The sequence below is a fragment of the Arachis ipaensis genome, chromosome B03, assembly GCF_000816755.2.
Source record: "Arachis ipaensis cultivar K30076 chromosome B03, Araip1.1, whole genome shotgun sequence".
NCBI lineage: Eukaryota > Viridiplantae > Streptophyta > Magnoliopsida > Fabales > Fabaceae > Arachis > Arachis ipaensis.
Genome location: NC_029787.2, coordinates 123,005,974 through 123,023,944, shown reverse-complemented (window position 1 = coordinate 123,023,944; position 17,971 = coordinate 123,005,974). Strand labels below are relative to the sequence as shown.

General features: G+C 33.7%; 1 protein-coding gene and 2 long non-coding RNA genes across 5 annotated transcripts; all 3 read left to right on the top strand.

The window, feature by feature from the left end:
* LOC110270370 lies at nt 2,456-4,465 on the top strand. The gene is made up of 2 exons (XR_002359826.1): nt 2,456-2,639; nt 4,143-4,465. It is a non-coding gene; the product is annotated as an uncharacterized LOC110270370 (long non-coding RNA).
* LOC110269529 (NADH dehydrogenase [ubiquinone] iron-sulfur protein 1, mitochondrial-like) lies at nt 4,676-6,392 on the top strand. The gene is made up of 2 exons (XM_021117435.1): nt 4,676-5,051; nt 5,728-6,392. The coding sequence occupies exons 1-2, from the start codon at nt 4,676-4,678 to the stop codon at nt 5,967-5,969; spliced, it is 618 nt and encodes a 205-aa protein (XP_020973094.1). The 3' UTR covers nt 5,970-6,392.
* LOC107631244 lies at nt 15,834-17,769 on the top strand. Of its 3 annotated transcripts, XR_001618528.2 has the most exons (6): nt 15,834-15,855; nt 16,306-16,394; nt 16,525-16,612; nt 16,706-16,797; nt 16,964-17,038; nt 17,198-17,769. It is a non-coding gene; the product is annotated as an uncharacterized LOC107631244 (long non-coding RNA). The 3 variants fall into 3 exon arrangements; XR_001618524.2 differs by lacking the exon at nt 16,964-17,038 and having other exon boundaries at nt 17,303-17,769; XR_001618527.2 differs by lacking the exon at nt 16,964-17,038.

The following is a 17,971-nucleotide window of genomic DNA, read 5'->3' as shown; positions in this document are numbered from 1 at the left end:
GGGAAGGAGCAATATTACATGACCACAACAAGTCGGTCTCGAAAGCAGTAAAAGAAAAAGTAACGTCCAACTGGCTGAAGAAATATTCGTAGGCATAGAAGAAAGGACGTTCCCCCTCGACGAAAGTAGGAAAACAAGCCCTCTCATCAGAGTCAGGAGCTACAAGCTCATAATCCCTCTCCCGAGCACTGCTACCCCAAATCCTATGACGTTTCCTCAGCTCTACACAAAATTCAGCATCCACGATAGAGACACACATTAAGACAAGGGAGTCCAGCCAATCGGACATCCCCTCGGGAACTTTGGAAGGCACTTCTACAATGTTATTGCGAGAAGACATGACGCCGACTAATCCTACAAATAAGAAAAGAAGATTGGATTACTAAAAAACATCTCGGACAAGGGACAAAACGACTCGGCTAAAATGACACAGGCGAACAAGCAGAAAAGGAAAACCCCAAGACTCAAACCAAAGTTCTAGGGCATCCTTTGGAGGAAGAAACAAAGCAAGGTTTCAAGAAATTCCTACAGCCTACGTCCCAGCATTCATCAAACAAGAAAAGAAAGGTTTCAAATGAAACAAAGGAAGTAAAAACGCAAAAGTCATCCAAACCACTATCTTTCTATAGTATATCAGCAAAAAGCATCACCAACATCAGACAAGCCAAGCGAAAATCGTCAAAGACACAAACCTTTTTTCAGAATCAAACAAAATCATCATTCCAAAATCATCATCAGAAGCACAAACAGAAATGATGGCAACATGCAAAAAACCCTAAAAAGCATCGAGCAGCAGGGAAGGCGAAAAAACTCACACAAACGGCGAAGAAATTCCAGAACACGCAACAATCAGGCATGGTAAAAAAGCAGAAAAGATCCAAACTTTCTCAAAATCAGACATAAAAAGTGACAGAAGAAGAAAAATCGAACCTGGAAAATAGAAGAAAACCTCGAAAGAAAGCTGAAGAGCAGAAACGACAGAGCTACCCCGCGAAACGGAAAAATTCGAAGAACGGAAAGAGAAATCCAGAATCACCCTTCTTCCACAAAAGCAGTGGCAGAGCAGGCGTCGCAGGAAAGAACTATGAACTCTAGGCAAGAAACAGAAAGCGAGAGAGTAAAGGGAGAAGTTACGAAGAAGAATGAAGAAGAGAAACCGTTTCTGATGGCAAAATTCAAACCAAAGGAAATGGGGCATTTGAAGTCAATTAATGAGGGCATTAAAACCCTCGCACGTTCCCAAAGCGCTGATATAAAAGCGCGCGTTTTTAAAGAAAAACGTTCCACATTCAAAAAAGGCTCTACAAAGAAAGGAATCGACAAAATGCTTGACTTCGGCTTCACTCAAAGACTCGACCTCAACAAAAAACCGACCTCAAGCAGGGGCACTGTTCATACCCTGGGTCGAGTTATCCGACCTGGGATGATTGGAGACAAAGCGACCGACCTCTTCAGGTCAGACTATCCGACCTCTTTACAAAAGAGGTCGGCCAAATCGACAGGAAGGCCCAAGAAGGCCCAAACAAAGGAACACAGCCCAAGCCTACAGAGAGAAGGGCGGTTCCGTTGAAGATAAGCTGACCTCACCCAAAGATAAGATAAGATAGGATAAGATAACTAGCTTATCTTATCTAGAAAGGTCACTCTACAACCATTATAAATACACTGGAGCACCCAGGTATAACTCATACTCTGAGTCTACTAAAAACCTGTTTAATACCCATGCTAACTTAAGCATCGGAGTCTCTTGCAGGTACCCCCCACCCTCCGGTGACCAGGGATCAGAGGCGCAGTCAGTCCAACAAGTCGGACACAACCGCTCCGGCCGCAACCAGCCAGCCGGACACGTCATCTCCGACCAGTACAGAAGATCTCATCCGAGATCAACCCACAGTTTCAGGTAACCCTTGGAACAATAATTACTATAAATATTTGAGATTCATAATATAACATGGAACGATATATTATATACGCGATCTTTGTATACTTATTTTATATGTTTTACCTCTTATATTAAAAATTATAAATTGGGTAAAGTATATTTTTTATTCTTGAAGTTTGGCAAAAGTTTCGAAAATAACTCTAAGTTTTATTTTATTTTAATTTTGTTCTAAAATTTTTTTATTTGCATCAAATATATCCTCGACGGCTAAATTTTTAAAAAATTTAAGACCAATATAACATTAATGTATGAAAATTATGCTTGATTTGTTTGTGTTGAGAGTTGTTCTTATGAAATTGTTGTTGAATTTGTCTTAAATTTTTTGAAAAATTAGCCGTTATGGACATATTTGATACAAATTGAAAACTTTTGGAATAAAATTGAAACAAAATAAAATGTAGGAATATTTTTAAAACTTTTATCAAACTTCAACCACAAAAATGATACTTTACCTTTTTTATTATATTTTTTTTTCGAAGAGGATGAAGACCAAGAGATAACCTCTATGTCTGTGGTGACTAGGCTTTTTATTTCACAACAATTGGGCTTGTGCCCAAAACGAAATCTCATGTATTTTGAGGCAATTGAAAAGATGAGACAGGCCCTCAACGACGGAGTGGTGGCTAGAAGATGAAGAGTGAAGACCTCCTCCTGGTGCCTGGAGAGAAGCTTGAGTGAGATCCGGTTTATTGTCCGGGTAGGGCGGTTTCGGGTCTTTGGGCAGATCAGCCTAGCTGCCATTGGGCCACATCCAAAAAAAAACACTGGCGTAGTCACTCACTGCTCACAATCACAAGCATAGGTCGGTGACTGAACGAATGGGCAATGCTTCCAAAAAATGTGGAGAGGAAACTATAAGCGTAAGCAGCATGAAATTGAGAGGCCCATTTGAACAACATTCCACATTCATCATTCATTCACCAACACAATTCGTATACAGACCGGATCAACCCGAATAATAAACCGGAGCATCCCACCATAATTTCTCTTCTTCCCCTTCAACTCCACACACACCAACACTCTCCCCACTCAAATCAATAGACCCAAAGATCAATCGGAGATTCAGATTCCTGCAACGATCCGACAGCACCCCTCAAATCCCACGGGAACGCCGTAACACAATCTCATAGATAGAGAGAGAGAGAGAGAGGAAGAAGAAGAAGAAGAAGAAGAAGGAATCGGAAGAAAAATGGGGCTGGGCTTGTTATCTTCAAAGGCCATGAGACCCACCTCAAGGCTACTCAATTCTCAAAACCCTAGGAACATCTTCATCCGCACCATTGTCTCCAAGCCCGAGCTCCAAAAGCCCGAGCTGCCCAGGCCCAGGCCCGTCCCCCGGATCTTCCGCCCCGGACCCCCGTTGCCGGCGCTAGGGTACACTTCCCTAACCCGGAGGACGCCATCGAGGTGTTCGTGGATGGGTACCCGGTGAAAATCCCCAAGGGCATGACTGTCCTTCAGGCCTGCGAGGTTGCCGGAGTCGACATTCCCCGCTTCTGTTACCACAGCCGCCTCTCCATTGTCGGTAACTGCCGCATGTGTCTTGTCGAGGTCGGGAAGTCTCCCAAGCCTGTTGCTTCTTGCGCCATGCCTGCTCTTCCTGGTCGGCTTCTTATTCTTCTTCTTTTTCTTTTTGAACGATTAGCTGTTGTAGTTCGTCCTTTTGTTGATTATATGCATAGGATTTCATTTTGGTGTCCCTCTTGTATTGTGATTGCCGGATACGGTTATGACATGTTGGAATTTGATCATGTTCATGATTAGAGGGATTCGGCACATTATGATGATTTCTTTTCTCTTTAATTGATTTCCACTGGCATGTACAAAACTTTGTTATTAACAGTTTATGTCCAAATTTGTGCTTCCTTGAACATATTATGAAGTTTGATCGGGTTACGTTGTTGCCTTGTTGACATGATGTAGTTTGTAGAGGATGGTAATGAAATATCATTTAGCTTTAATCCAGTTATCTTTGGTGCTTTTTTTATTTTATATTTTTTTTAAAAAGAACAAACTTTCAAACCGTTGTTTCTGTGTTTAGTAATTATCCGTGTCAATTGTTTTTTGTTGTTCAACGTATTTTTTCATAGTTCCATGCTTCTTTGTCATTGTTACTGTAGCACCTTTTTTCTTCTGTCTAGAAGGTTCATTTTTATATTTATAGTTTGCCGATATAGTTTATTCTGCATTCCCTTTGCAGGACATAAATGAAGAATGGATTTCAGACAAGACCCGCTTTTGTTATGATGGTTTGAAGAGGCAGAGGTTAAATGAACCTATGATTCGTGGTCCTGATGGACGTTTTAAGTCTGTCAGCTGGGCCGATGCCCTTGCTGTGGTAGCTGAGGTTGCCCACAAAGTTGAACCAGAAGAAATTGTTGGAATAGCTGGCAAACTTTCCGATGCTGAGTCCATGATTGCACTAAAAGATTTTGTAAATAAGATGGGATCAAATAATGTGTGGTGTGAAGGCATTGGTGAAAATACTAGTGCAGATTTGAGATCGGGATATATTATGAATACGTACTACTAATAATAATAATAATTATCTGTATGATGTTTCTTGCTAATTCATAATAATCATTACATGTTTTTATTCGTTGATAGTCTGTGCCGATCTACGTATCCGAGGTTGCTCCATACAAATACAGAGGAGCACTTAACATGTTGTTTCAATTGGCAATCACCATTGGCATTTTTGTTGCCAATATTCTGAACTACCTTTTTGCCAAGATGGAGAACGGCGAAGGGTGGCACTATAGCTTAGGTTTGGCAAGGGTCCCTGCAATAATGATCATCATCGGTGCAATGTTTCTTGCTGCCCAGGCCCAGGCCCGTCCCCCGGATCTTCCGCCCCGGTTCCCCGTTGCCGGCGCTAGGGTACACTTCCCTAACCCGGAGGACGCCATCGAGGTGTTCGTGGATGGGTACCCGGTGAAAATCCCCAAGGGCATGACTGTCCTTCAGGCCTGCGAGGTTGCCGGAGTCGACATTCCCCGCTTCTGTTACCACAGCCGCCTCTCCATTGTCGGTAACTGCCGCATGTGTCTTGTCGAGGTCGGGAAGTCTCCCAAGCCTGTTGCTTCTTGCGCCATGCCTGCTCTTCCTGGTCGGCTTCTTATTCTTCTTCTTTTTCTTTTTGAACGATTAGCTGTTGTAGTTCGTCCTTTTGTTGATTATATGCATAGGATTTCATTTTGGTGTCCCTCTTGTATTGTGATTGCCGGATACGGTTATGACATGTTGGAATTTGATCATGTTCATGATTAGAGGGATTCGGCACATTATGATGATTTCTTTTTTCTTTAATTGATTTCCACTGGCATGTACAAAACTTTGTTATTAACAGTTTATGTCCAAATTTGTGCTTCCTTGAACATATTATGAAGTTTGATCGGGTTACGTTGTTGCCTTGTTGACATGATGTAATTTGTAGAGGATGGTAATGAAATATCATTTAGCTTTAATCCAGTTATCTTTGGTGCTTTTTTTTATTTTATATTTTTTTTAAAAAGAACAAACTTTCAAACCGTTGTTTCTGTGTTTAGTAATTATCCGTGTCAATTGTTAATTTTGCAGATTTCTCACTAGTTCTCCCTTTCTCTCTTTGCACACTGATTTCCCTGTATTGTGTTTCTATAATAGAGAAATTATAAGTTATCATTCGCATTAAGCCGAACACACTAAATGAATACAATGCTTGGATTTTGTTTGGATGGGGTTTTTAACCTTTTATTGATCTGATTCTTGTTAAAGATTTAAGCTAATGAGATATTGATCTGTAGGAATGAAAATTAAGACCGACACTCCTGTTGCAAAGAAAGCTAGAGAAGGAGTGATGGAGTTTTTATTGATGAACCATCCACTAGATTGCCCAATTTGTGATCAAGGTGGGGAATGTGATCTTCAGGATCAGTCAATGGCTTTTGGTTCTAATCGTGGTCGGTTCACTGAAATGAAGAGATCTGTGGTAGATAAGAACCTTGGACCTTTGGTGAAGACTGTGATGACTCGTTGCATTCAATGAGTAATCTGAAATCTCAGGTCCAAGCTGTTTTAAAGAAATCTGTTCATTCAGTTCCTCCCTTCATTTCGCTTAAAGATGATCAAAGGGAGAAAGCTGGAACCAGCAAGCGGGTAAATAAGAGAAAGGTAACCCCTGCCAGAGCTCCCTTCTTCTAAAGGCCTCCGGTTATGTAATAATCAAGGAAGTTGCTCTATTTCTTATGTAAAGAGATTCTTTATCATCTGAATTTTTGTCTTTGGTGGCTTCTACTTTTTGATTATCATATGACTATGCATGAGGTTACTTCAAACTTTATGACATTCTGGCTAAGTTGCTGTTTGTGGTTTTATGACATTCTACTTTTTGTTGGGTGGATTGCAGATCCATGATATGTTTTTTGTGTGTTAAGATTATAAATGTACAATACATGCATATTTTTTTTAATTTTATCTAAGTAAATTATTCTTAATCACGTTACTTTCATTTTAAATAAATTTATTTTTTATTAAGACTTAAAAGTGCTCAAATTCAAGATTTCACATTTGCGAAAAAATCAAGTCATAGGTCTAGTACTCTAGTTCATATCTGTGCTTAAACCATCTACATGTGTTTAAAGTTTAAAACATCGTTTCTACCTATAATATCCCTAATACAGTTCCATACTTCCATCATTTGGAGCAATGGACACTCATCATATATGGCATTATGGCAAGATTGTACCGATATTTCTGGTTCTGTATACAATAAGGAAGACATTCTAAATGTCATTTTCAAAATTGAAAAACCAACTAAACATATGGTCCTTCCAGCATTAACTGTTGTAGACTGTATAGTCTGTAGTAATCGTATTGCCATGCTTATGCTTGTTTTTTAGTGAAGGCTTTATGTTTAGCCTAAGGTATTAAGTAGTCTCTTGTTTAATTTATCATTTTCCTAACTCGTTGCTTCAATACAATTAAATGGTGTCTAGTTTTATATTGACATATCATTACATTGTGACATTGAGGGGACAATTTATAATAAGATTTCGTTATAATTTAAAATTGGATTGTTCAAATCTTAGTTCCTCTTCACTTTAAGTAATTGCTTTACCATATAAAATCATCGTTAGGTCATCTTTCTTTATATATATATATATATATTGGTGAATTCTACTGAACCCTCTTTAAAATAACGTGTAAGTTATCCTTCATGATGTGTTACATTCTAATTGGTCATTATCTTAACCATAGTTGGGTTATTTTATAATTTATTATTAGATGAGTAATGATATAATTTCTTAAAATATCAAAACCTCACTACCGTTAATTGAAACACTTTTTCACTCTTCCATTCTTTCTTCATCACGTAGCTTCGATCCTTCTAAGCATCGCCATATCCGTCATAACAAAAAACGCCGAAGTTCGTCATCTACTATCTTCTCACACAATCTCTCTTTTCAATGCATCATCTCTTAAACGACGACGTCGTTGAATTTCCATAATTAGTAATGTTGTCGTCCTTCTCAATATAGCCAACGTCAACTTGTTGCTATCTCCTGTCCTCACTCGATGCCTCTTCTGCCGTAGATCACTCCTTACCAACATAAGTAATAGTTAGTCTAATTATTAAATTTTTTCATTAAAAAAATATATCTTTATTTAATTACACGATGGAACATATATTCATATGTAAAATATTTTGAGTAGATTTATTTTATTATATTATATTTTACATATCATATGTTCCATCATATAATTAAATAAAGATATTTTTTAATAAAAAAAATTTAATAACCAAACTAATTAACTAACTATTAATTGTGTTGGTAAAGAGTGATCCACGGCATGAAGAGTGAGTGAGAGGACAGATAGCTATGACGTCGATGCTGAAAGGACGGCGAAGTTATGGCCGATGGGAATTTAACGACGTCGTTAAGGGAGATGATGCACGGAAGGAAAGAGAGATTGCGTGAGAGGACAGTAGATCGCGACCACGTCGGAGCTTCTTATGGCAATGCTTGAAATGACCGTAGCTACGTGATGAAGAAAAAATGGAGGAGTGGAAAGGTGCTTCGATTAACAGGACTGTGGAGTTTTGATATTTTAAGAAATGATATCATTACCCATCTTAAATAATAAATTACAAAATAACTTAACTATGGTTAAGATAATGACCAATTAAAATATGACACCTCATGAAGGATAACTTACATATTATTTTAAAGAGGGTTGAATAGAATTCGCCAAAAGTTTAATGAATAAAAGGAAAAATTGTTTTAACATTATTATATATCCTATTTTATTTTATACCTCTTTTTCTCAAATTAAAGTTGAATCAGTTTATGAATTAATAATGAGCTGAACTAATTTAAATTTAAATTTGATTCATTTAATTTATGAGTTCAATTTTAAGTTTAAATTTGATTCATCAGCTCACAATCAATTTATCAAATTATTAATGAATAGAGTTAATTAGAACTGACTCATAAACTCACTTGGTTCACTTTTTCCGTTTTAAAAATAATCATCATCTATGCCTATGGTTCAGTTTCCAAAGCTACATAATGGATTTGAATCCGCGACTCGGATCCTTTCCACGTACATTTTATATTTTTCTATTTATTTTATGTAAACTCTTTTAGTCTCTACTCTCTAGCGATTTATTTATAATTTAATATAAGTATAAATTGCGATAATTTGTGATAGTTTAGGTATACATTTTAAAATTTTTATACCCCATAGAGATTTATATCATTAATTTTTTTTTCAGAAGACCCCTTCTTTATGAAACCACCTGCTATTATTGTATTAGCTAACACAAGCAATCAATCAAAATAGGTAAACATTAAAGAAGAATAGCTCTTATTTTATAGTTGAATTACTTAGCAGATAAAGCTTATCCAACTGATTAAATATCTATCTTCGATTATTCGGTTATCATCAAATCTTTTTTAAATCATATATTTTGATTTGATTTTTGAATTTTGAATTATCTATTTTCATCTTCTATTTATCTATTTATATATAATTATAATTATAATTCTTTTGTTCCTTGAAGAATTGTGATTGTGCGCACTTGTTTAATTTGGATAAACACCCGTACGTAGGATTATTATTATTATTATTTCATATTTTTTTATGTTATTTACTTATTTTGAAGTTGTTAAATTATTATTATTTAGAAAATGTTAGTAATTATATTTTATTAATTAAAGAAATTAAAAAATTAGACAAATTACATAAATAAATAAAATAGAACTAAAAATTACTCGATTACAACTTTTGAATAATAGGTACATTTTTATTCTAAACTTATTTGATGTAAACCGCTTTTGTTTTGAGGTATAAAAAATTAGAAACTGATACTAAAATTTCAGTTTTTGTTTCTAAAATTTTAGTATTTGAGTATCTTAAAAAGTAGAGACTCAGAATACTAAAATTTTTTAAGATATAGACTAAAACTTTAATAAAATTTTTTACTTAAAATATCCTCATTTCAATTAATTAATTTTAACTTTATTTTTTTTATAAATTAAATTAGAACTTCATTCTTATTTCAATATCTATCTCCTACATTATACCAAATACAACACTGAGACTTATTTCAATCTCTGTCTCTCAGTTTCAATTTCTAAATCTTAATCTTTCAATTTCTGTCTCTCTTCTAAACACTACCTAAACATCTCAATTTATTCATATCTATTATTTCATTCCGTGTAGCTTTGGAAACTGAACTATAAGCATAACTGATGATTATTTCCAACAACATAACACTACATAGTAATAGTCATAATAACCTTATTTTCTTCCTTCAATTTTTTATGATAATTATCAATCTCCTTTTTTATTACAATCTTATATAGATGGGCATATGAATATTTAGTTGACTTTAACTATATATTTTTGTTGGATTTATATTTTAAAAATATAATAAATAAATATAATCTAATTATGAAAATAAAATAAAATCAATCAATAAACTTTAATTTTGTTAGAATATATTAGGATGAATTAGTTTTTATTAGAATTATTTAGCATATTTGAATATTTATTATAGGATATTATATTTTTATTATTTCGATTTTCTTAATACTTATAAATACTTTTTTATATTGTATCATTCTACACAATTTAAATAGATACAAACCTTTTTTTTACTATTTTTTCTTATTTTCTAACAAATTTGATAAAAAGAGATATAAAATAAAGTATGATGTACAATGATGTTAAAACAATTTTTCTTATCCATTAATTTTTTTTATTCAGTTTAATTTGATTATAAAAATAAAAAACATTAATAAACTCAACTATATATATTCTAATTACAAAAATTAAATATTTTTATTTTTGGAAGACAAAAGATTGAAAATAAAAAAAATTAATTATTTTAATTTCACCTCTTATAAAAAACATTAGATAATAAGATTTTGTCTTATATTTATAAAAGTCAACATAAAAAATCAAATAGGCTTATCAAGTTTATATACATTTGTTTATTTTATTAGAAAATTAAAAAAAAATCGAATAAAACTGATATTAATTTTATTCAAAATATATAGTTGAGTTTTTATTCAAATTAAAGTCAGATAATTAAATTGAATCACAAACACTGCCCAATGTAAACTGAGTTTAATTTAATAAATTTGATCTCGTAACAAAAAATTTAATGAATAAAAAGAAAAATTATTTTAAACTTATTATACATCTTACTTTATTTTATATTTCTTTTTCTCAAATTAAAATTTATTGGTTGACTTTATTTTATTTTCATAATTAGATTATATTTATTTATTTATTATATTTTCAAAATATAAATCAAACAAAAATATATAGTTAAAGTCGACTACATATTCATATGGTCGTCAATATAAGATTGTCATAAAAAAGAATGTTAATTATTATCATGAGAAATTGAAGGAAGAAAATAAGGTTATTATTTCTATTACTTATAGTATTATGTTGTTGAAAATAACATCATCTATTAATCAAAAAAAAAAAAAATCATCATCTATGCCCATGGTTCAGTTTCCAAAGCTACATGGATGTGAATCCCCGACTCCCTTACACGTAGTTTTTTATTTTGCTATTTATTTTATGTAAAAACTCTTTTAGTCTCTAACAATTTATTTACAATTTAATATAAGTATAAATTACGATAATTTGTAATAGTTTATGTATAAATTTTAAAATATTTATATTCTATAATAATTTATATAATTAAAATAAGTTTTAATATATGTTTTAAATATTCGTAATATGAAGAATTTAAGTATTATTTAAAAGATATTAATTTATATTTTTAGAATATTTTAATTTTTGGCAAGTACTTGTTACAAATTACACTATGCTCCCTCAAAATATTCATGTTTGGAGAAAAGAATGGCAAATAATAGCAAATTAGTAACATTAATTTTTTTCTACTTGTTTTGTTAAATAATAATGAATGAAATAGTTTATCAAGGGTAATTTATGTATTTAAATAAACTTTCAAAATAAATTACGTAAATATAATAATTGACATTCTTTATATGCGTGCATTTTTTTAAATTATGTAAATCACGCATTGGCTAATTATATACCATTTCAGTCGAACAGAAATCGCTCTTATACGTATAGCGGTTTATAATAAAAAAAAATGAAGAAAAAACTGCTACAAACAGAAAATATCAAGCGGCTAAAATAGCTTTGAGTTGCAGCAAATTAAGTGAAGTTTGGTTTGAGAAGGAAAAAATAATAATTTATTTATTTATAAGAGATAACAATATTTTTTCACTTTTTTTAACAAATTTATATAAAATATAATACAAAAAAATCATATAAAAAATGATATTATCAATGCAAATTCAATTGATCATTGATTTTTTATATATATAATTTTAAATGAGTAATAAATAAATAGTGAATATATACTAATTGCAATAATTAATTAAAAATAGTCGATGATAGTTATACTATTTAATTGATTAATTAAAAATAGTAGATAATAGGCATACTATTTTATTAATTATTATAATTATCATTTTTATTTTTTGTATAAGATCTTAAAAGAAAAAATAAAAAAATAAAAATAAAAATAAATAAATTCTATGTTTTTAATCGAAAACTTAATATATCAAATTGTATAAACTTTGCATTTTGGGATTGTTCGTATGTTTGAACTAGTAAATTATCCGGTAATTTTTATAAATTTTATACACTTTCATATATTAAAAAATATTTTAAATTAAAAATATAAAGTTTATTTGATTTATATTTTTAATTTTTAATATTTTTTTGCTTTTAAAATCTTATAAAAAGATAAAAATAATAACTACAATGATTAATAGGTTTCGCTAGAAAATCAATTAGAAAAATAGTTAATTAGTTGAAAAATAAAAATTCTGTTATAAAAAAAATAACTTCTTTTGTCCTAATTTTTTGAGTTAAAATGAGAGAAACTAAAAGATTAATGAGAATTGTAAAAAAGAAAAATGATATCATGGGCTAAAGGCCCAAATAAAAATAATAAAAACACTTCTAACTTTTGAAGAAATCAATTCCTATACTATCATAGTGATGCAATGTAGCCTCTAAGCGTAGCATCGAGCGGGTAGGGGCAGGGTGGGTACCCGCGGGTTCGGGTGGTGTTGCCATCCCTAAAATCATTGCTGTAAGTAATTGAGAATATTTGTGAGACTCAGCACCAAGACATAGAACAAGCATACATAAAGAGCAGTATCAAATAATCCAGTTCTCAATTCCATGAATCATAAACAAAAAGGTGTCTAAATATCTACAGAATCAATCAAATTTAGCATTAAAAAGTATCAAAAACTAAATTTTGCAATTAAAAAATGGAGTAAAAGACATTAGTAATGAGAGTGGCTTGAACTACCGTCTTCTGCATCAGAAAAATACACTACCATCATCATCATCAATCCCAAGACCTCCAACAACAGCATCATCTTCATGATTTCCTTGCTCTAAATCAATAGCATGGGACATCTGTTGTTTGTTAATTTTTTGAAAGCATCAATTTGGTTTAAAATTAAAACATAGCAACAAATAATCATCCTAAAGTCTGAAACCAACAAATTTATCAACAAAAATTCAAAAATAACATACTTATAAATTTAAAAACAGCAGCAGCAGAGTAAAAAATCCATTTTTAGCAATAATTTTGACAACAACACAAAATCAATTTCTTTGATTGATTTCACATTCAAAAAATCACTAATCAGATTCAGAACAGACTCAAACAGAGCAATAATAGTACAATCCAATTACAATATCATAGCAATCCACTACCCAATAATCTCAACAAACAACATCCAAACAATTAATCATGCTTTAACAATTAATCATTTAATCATGTTTCAAGTAAAAAAATTTTCAACAATTAATCATGCTTCAGCCTTCAAGCAATTAGCTTCAACAATTAATCATACTTAAAGCAATCAGCTTCAACAATTAATCATTTAATAATTCTTTAAATGGGTGTTGACCCGGTCTGTATACGAATGGTGTTGCTGAATGAAGTGATGAATGTAGAACCAATAATTAATCATACTTCAAATAATAACAGCAAGGTTTAGAAGTTAGAACCAACAATTAATCATACTTCAACAATTATTATTACAACAAATTAGACTTATACCTAGGGTTAGTGGAAGACAGAGAAGAATGCAGAGCTGGCGGCGACAGAGACAGTGGCTGGGGTGGAAGGGTCGAATAGAGCTGGCGCCGACGGAAAGACACTCGCGACAGCAACTAGCACTGGCGGTGGCTGCGATTTCGACGGCTGAAAGGAAAGCTGGCTGAAAGGAACTTGCGACGGTGAGTGACTTCCACAGACCTTGTGACGACGGCGATGGCTGAATGGATGTTGCGCCGGAAGCTTGAGGTGGAGACTGGAGACGTGGGAACTGAGAGCGAGAGGTGAGAGTGGAGGGATGGAAGGGAGGCTCGAGAGTGGGTTTGTGCTGTGGGTGTCTAGGGGAAAGACTAGGGTTCCTTTTTTGGAGCCAAGTCAAAACGCTGCGTTTGAAAAAATTTCAAAAACCGGCTAGGTTGCGTTTCAGTTTGACCGACCGGTTTTCGGCCGGTTCGACAGTCTAGTTTCGGTTTTTGAATTTGACGGTTTTACTTTCTATCCGAATCGTGTTTGTTAATGGTATTCATTTTGATCAATTCGAACCGATTTTCAGAACATTGGTTATTAGGAGTAATGATGGAGTTATTGTGGCAGCTGAGCTGAGAATCTCAACCAACTTAAGCGTAGAAGAATGAAGCAGAAACAACGGCTTGCTACTTGGGCTGAAAATTGGCTTTTGAGTTTTGAGCACTGGCTGAGAATCACTACATTGAGGTAGCTCAAGCACAATAACAAATATAACCTTAGAAGAATGTCCCAAAGTTCTGTGAGAGTTACAGTGCACAAACCTAGATTAACACTGAAGCAAGTAATAATTTTCCCATCAGAATCTCGCAGAATACCTCCACAAGCCATTCTTCTATCGTTGGAAAATGAACTATCCGAGTTGAGTTTGATGGACGGATGCTTCGGGAATATTTAGATTGAGCATGATAATAATCTTTGACCAACTGAAAAATAAGATCATGAATTCTGTCTTCTGCTAAAATTTTGTCTTTGTTAAAATAAAAGTGTTTTTTCGAGACCAAAGAAAGTTTATAATAGTAGAAAAAAGAAGGGATCATGATACTAATTTTTATATATTATGATACATTCACTACAAGAAAAAAGGTCTATGGCCACGCTTTAAAAGCGTGGCCAAAAGTAGTCAATGGCCACGCTTTTAAAGCGTGGCCAAAAGTAGTCAATGGCCACGCTTTTATGAGGGTAGCGACTGAATAGAGATTTGGCCACATTTTTTCTTGCTACGCTTTAAAAGCGTAGCGAAAAGGGTCAATGGCACGCTTTTATGAGAGTGGCAATTGATTCGAGATTTGGCCACGCTTTTTTGCTACGCTCAAAAAACGTAGCCATAGAGAAAAACAGGCACGCTTTTAAAGCGTGGCGACAATTTTTGTTATAGGGTCATTTTAAAAGCGTGGCCGTTTCCTCCAACTCTTTTGGCACGCTTCAAAAGCGTGGCCAAAAGGTTCCCCAAAGAAAAAAAATTTTAGAGAACTCCCTTCGAAATTACTAAGTTACAATTGCAATACACCATCTACTCTTCCAAACTTTAGCTTTCCCCTTCTTTGAATTGCCTTAGCTCATTCAGATTAAAGAACCCTAAGCCCTCCACGCACGAGGTGATGATTGCTCCTAACCCTAACCTTGTCTTCATTATGCCTCACCCCATCCCACTTTTCATTGTGCCTCACGAAGAACCCCCTGATCGCGATGAAGAGCATCATATCGAAGAACCCTAACCTCTCTTCATTGTGCACTCCGCGAAGAACGTCGCCGGCGCGCGTGATGCTTCTGTCGGCAATCCCTCTTCTGGCACCCGTAACCCTCCTTTGAGTTTCTTCTCTCTTCTCTCGACACTCTCTCCCTCAAGCTCACTGTGGCTCACCTCTCTCACGGCTGGTCTCGCCGTCGACCCCTCTCTCTCCGGTTTCACGCTTCTCTCGCGCCCATTTCAGACTCAAGCTCATCGCTCTCTGTCACCACCGTCGCAAGCTCTGTCGCGCTCTGTCACCATTGCAAGCTCGTCTTCTTGTGTCGGCCGTCAACGCTTCCTTCGTCGTGAGTTGGTCCTGGGTAGGTGAGTTTCAGCTTCCTTTGGCCCTGTTAAGTCATCAGTATATCTTGAATTTGTTGTTGAAAGTTGAGATTGTTGCTGAAATAATGATTCAATTGATTTTGTTTTACTGTAAATCATATTCCGAGAATTTGAATTTAAGTTTTTGTTACTGAAAGCTATTCTACTTAAATTTGTTGTTAAAAATGATCAATGAGCTCAGAGGCAGCACAAAGTGTAAGCTATTGCTCCTCAAATATCTACAGAATAATAAGTTATCTGTGGTGGTTGCATAGCTTTTCCTAGCTACTTTTCTAAAACCAGTCAAATATATTAAGTGTTAAAATTAAATAATTTCTTTTTGAGTACTTGTGTTGTTGGAAGTTATTGGCTGCGTTAACTAATTATCATGTTTTTTTTATATGAAGTTAATTTAATTGTTGTAATATCATTCATTTTGAAGCTAATTTTTTTCCAACAACTGCCTTGCTATTTCTATGCTGTTAACTAATTGCTATTGCTTTATTGATTTGTTTTCTCCTCCATAGTGTTGTTTGATATGCATCACTGCAATCTATTTTTTGGTTACCCTCCATCCCTTTTTACTTTGAAAAGATGTTTAAATTATGTATTTGTTGATTTATTGGGGTTGTGTATTAATAATCCTTTTGGTTTTCATACTTGTAGGCTCTTGAATTGAATGAGCATGAGTTGTTGAATCATCCTGTTAGGCTTGATTTAGCTCGTGAAAGAGGTTCATATATCCTTGGTGGCAGGTAATTATTATATCTTCTCCTCTCTCTCTCCTATGCCTCATATCTACTTCTATCACCTTTTTTTCCGCTCCCTTTCATGCCTTGCTTCCACTTATTTCCTTCTCTTTATCATTTGTAATACTTGTTTCAGTTTCAGCAATTCCTTCCAGAAAAGTGATCAGCGTTAAACTGGTCAAACTATATTCATAAGGGGTTTTGATAAATCTCTTGGAGAAGAGGTAATTTTATTTCTATCATGTCTGCTGCTGCTTCTCTTGCATGTGTTTCTTTTTGCAATTCATATTTGAATACTGCCAAAATTGTGGTTGCAGATAAGAGCTAGCCTAAATGAGCATTTTGGTTCCTGCAGGGAGATCTCGAGGGTGTCAGTCCTAAAAGATTTCGAGTCTGGAGGTCCTAAATGGTTTGTTTCTTCTTCAAATCCTTTTTCTTTTTTGTTTATTTTTATTGTGAAAGATTTGCTATTTCTTTTTTTGTGTATCCTTTTTGTTTCTCAAGTTGGATGCTCAAAATGATTGTGTTACGTGTTGCTTTGAGTTTAGCAAATTGACACCAGGTGTAATTTACAGTTTTGCCTACATCAACTTCAAGGATTTTTCTAGCATGAAGAAAGCTCTAGAACTCAAATGAAACTGAACTTGCTGGTGGTTATTACCTCTCTGTTGAAGACAGAGTGTTTATTATTAATTTTGATAGTGTTTATTATTAATTTGACAGAGTGTGGCGTTGGCTTTGATATGATAATTAACTAAAAGTTTAATTTCTTTATCCATTTATTTATTATTAATTTTTATTATTTATAGCTTGAGAATGAGGACATGCTCTATCTACTTTCTATTGATGATGATGAAGAGCAGTGCATTCAAATACCATGTTGATTTTTGGTTATCGCTGCTAGTATTTAACAGGTTATGGTGGTTGATGCTGAGGCATACACCTATGATAATGAGGTCATTAATAAAGCTGAAGCAATGGGAAAGCCCAAAAATCCTGAAGAAGAAGCTACTGTGGAAACTACTAGAGCCATAAAACATCATCAAGAAAGCTAAAGCAATGGGGAAGCCCGAAAATCCTGAAGAAGAAGCTATTATGGAAACTACTAGAGCCATAAAAGCTTCTCAGTTGTTGCTAAATACCATTGAAATCCTGAAGAAGCTGGATGCTGTACGTCTCTTAGCACATAGTGGAGGATGATGATTAGTTTGGTGAATTGGGTGCACATATGTGAGGAGGTTGATCAAAATTATTGTTAGATAGGATGGCAAAGTTATTGGAGTTGTAATTCATGTATTAGGAATACATTGCGAAGTTGTTATCACTTTGATTTTTGATATTTTGTTATACTGTTACGTGATTAAACATTTTTTTGTGACAAGTTATGTATGTTGAATTAGTGGATTTAAAATTATTGGTCATTGTCTAAATTTTAAAATTATCTATTAATTTTGTAAGGTTTTATTACAAAGATTAAAAAAGATTAAAAAAAACTATAGGTTATTGAACAAATTTTTTGCCACGCTTTAAAAGCGTAGCCGTGTGTCTTGCTATTGGCACGTTTTAAAAGTATAGTTGTATCT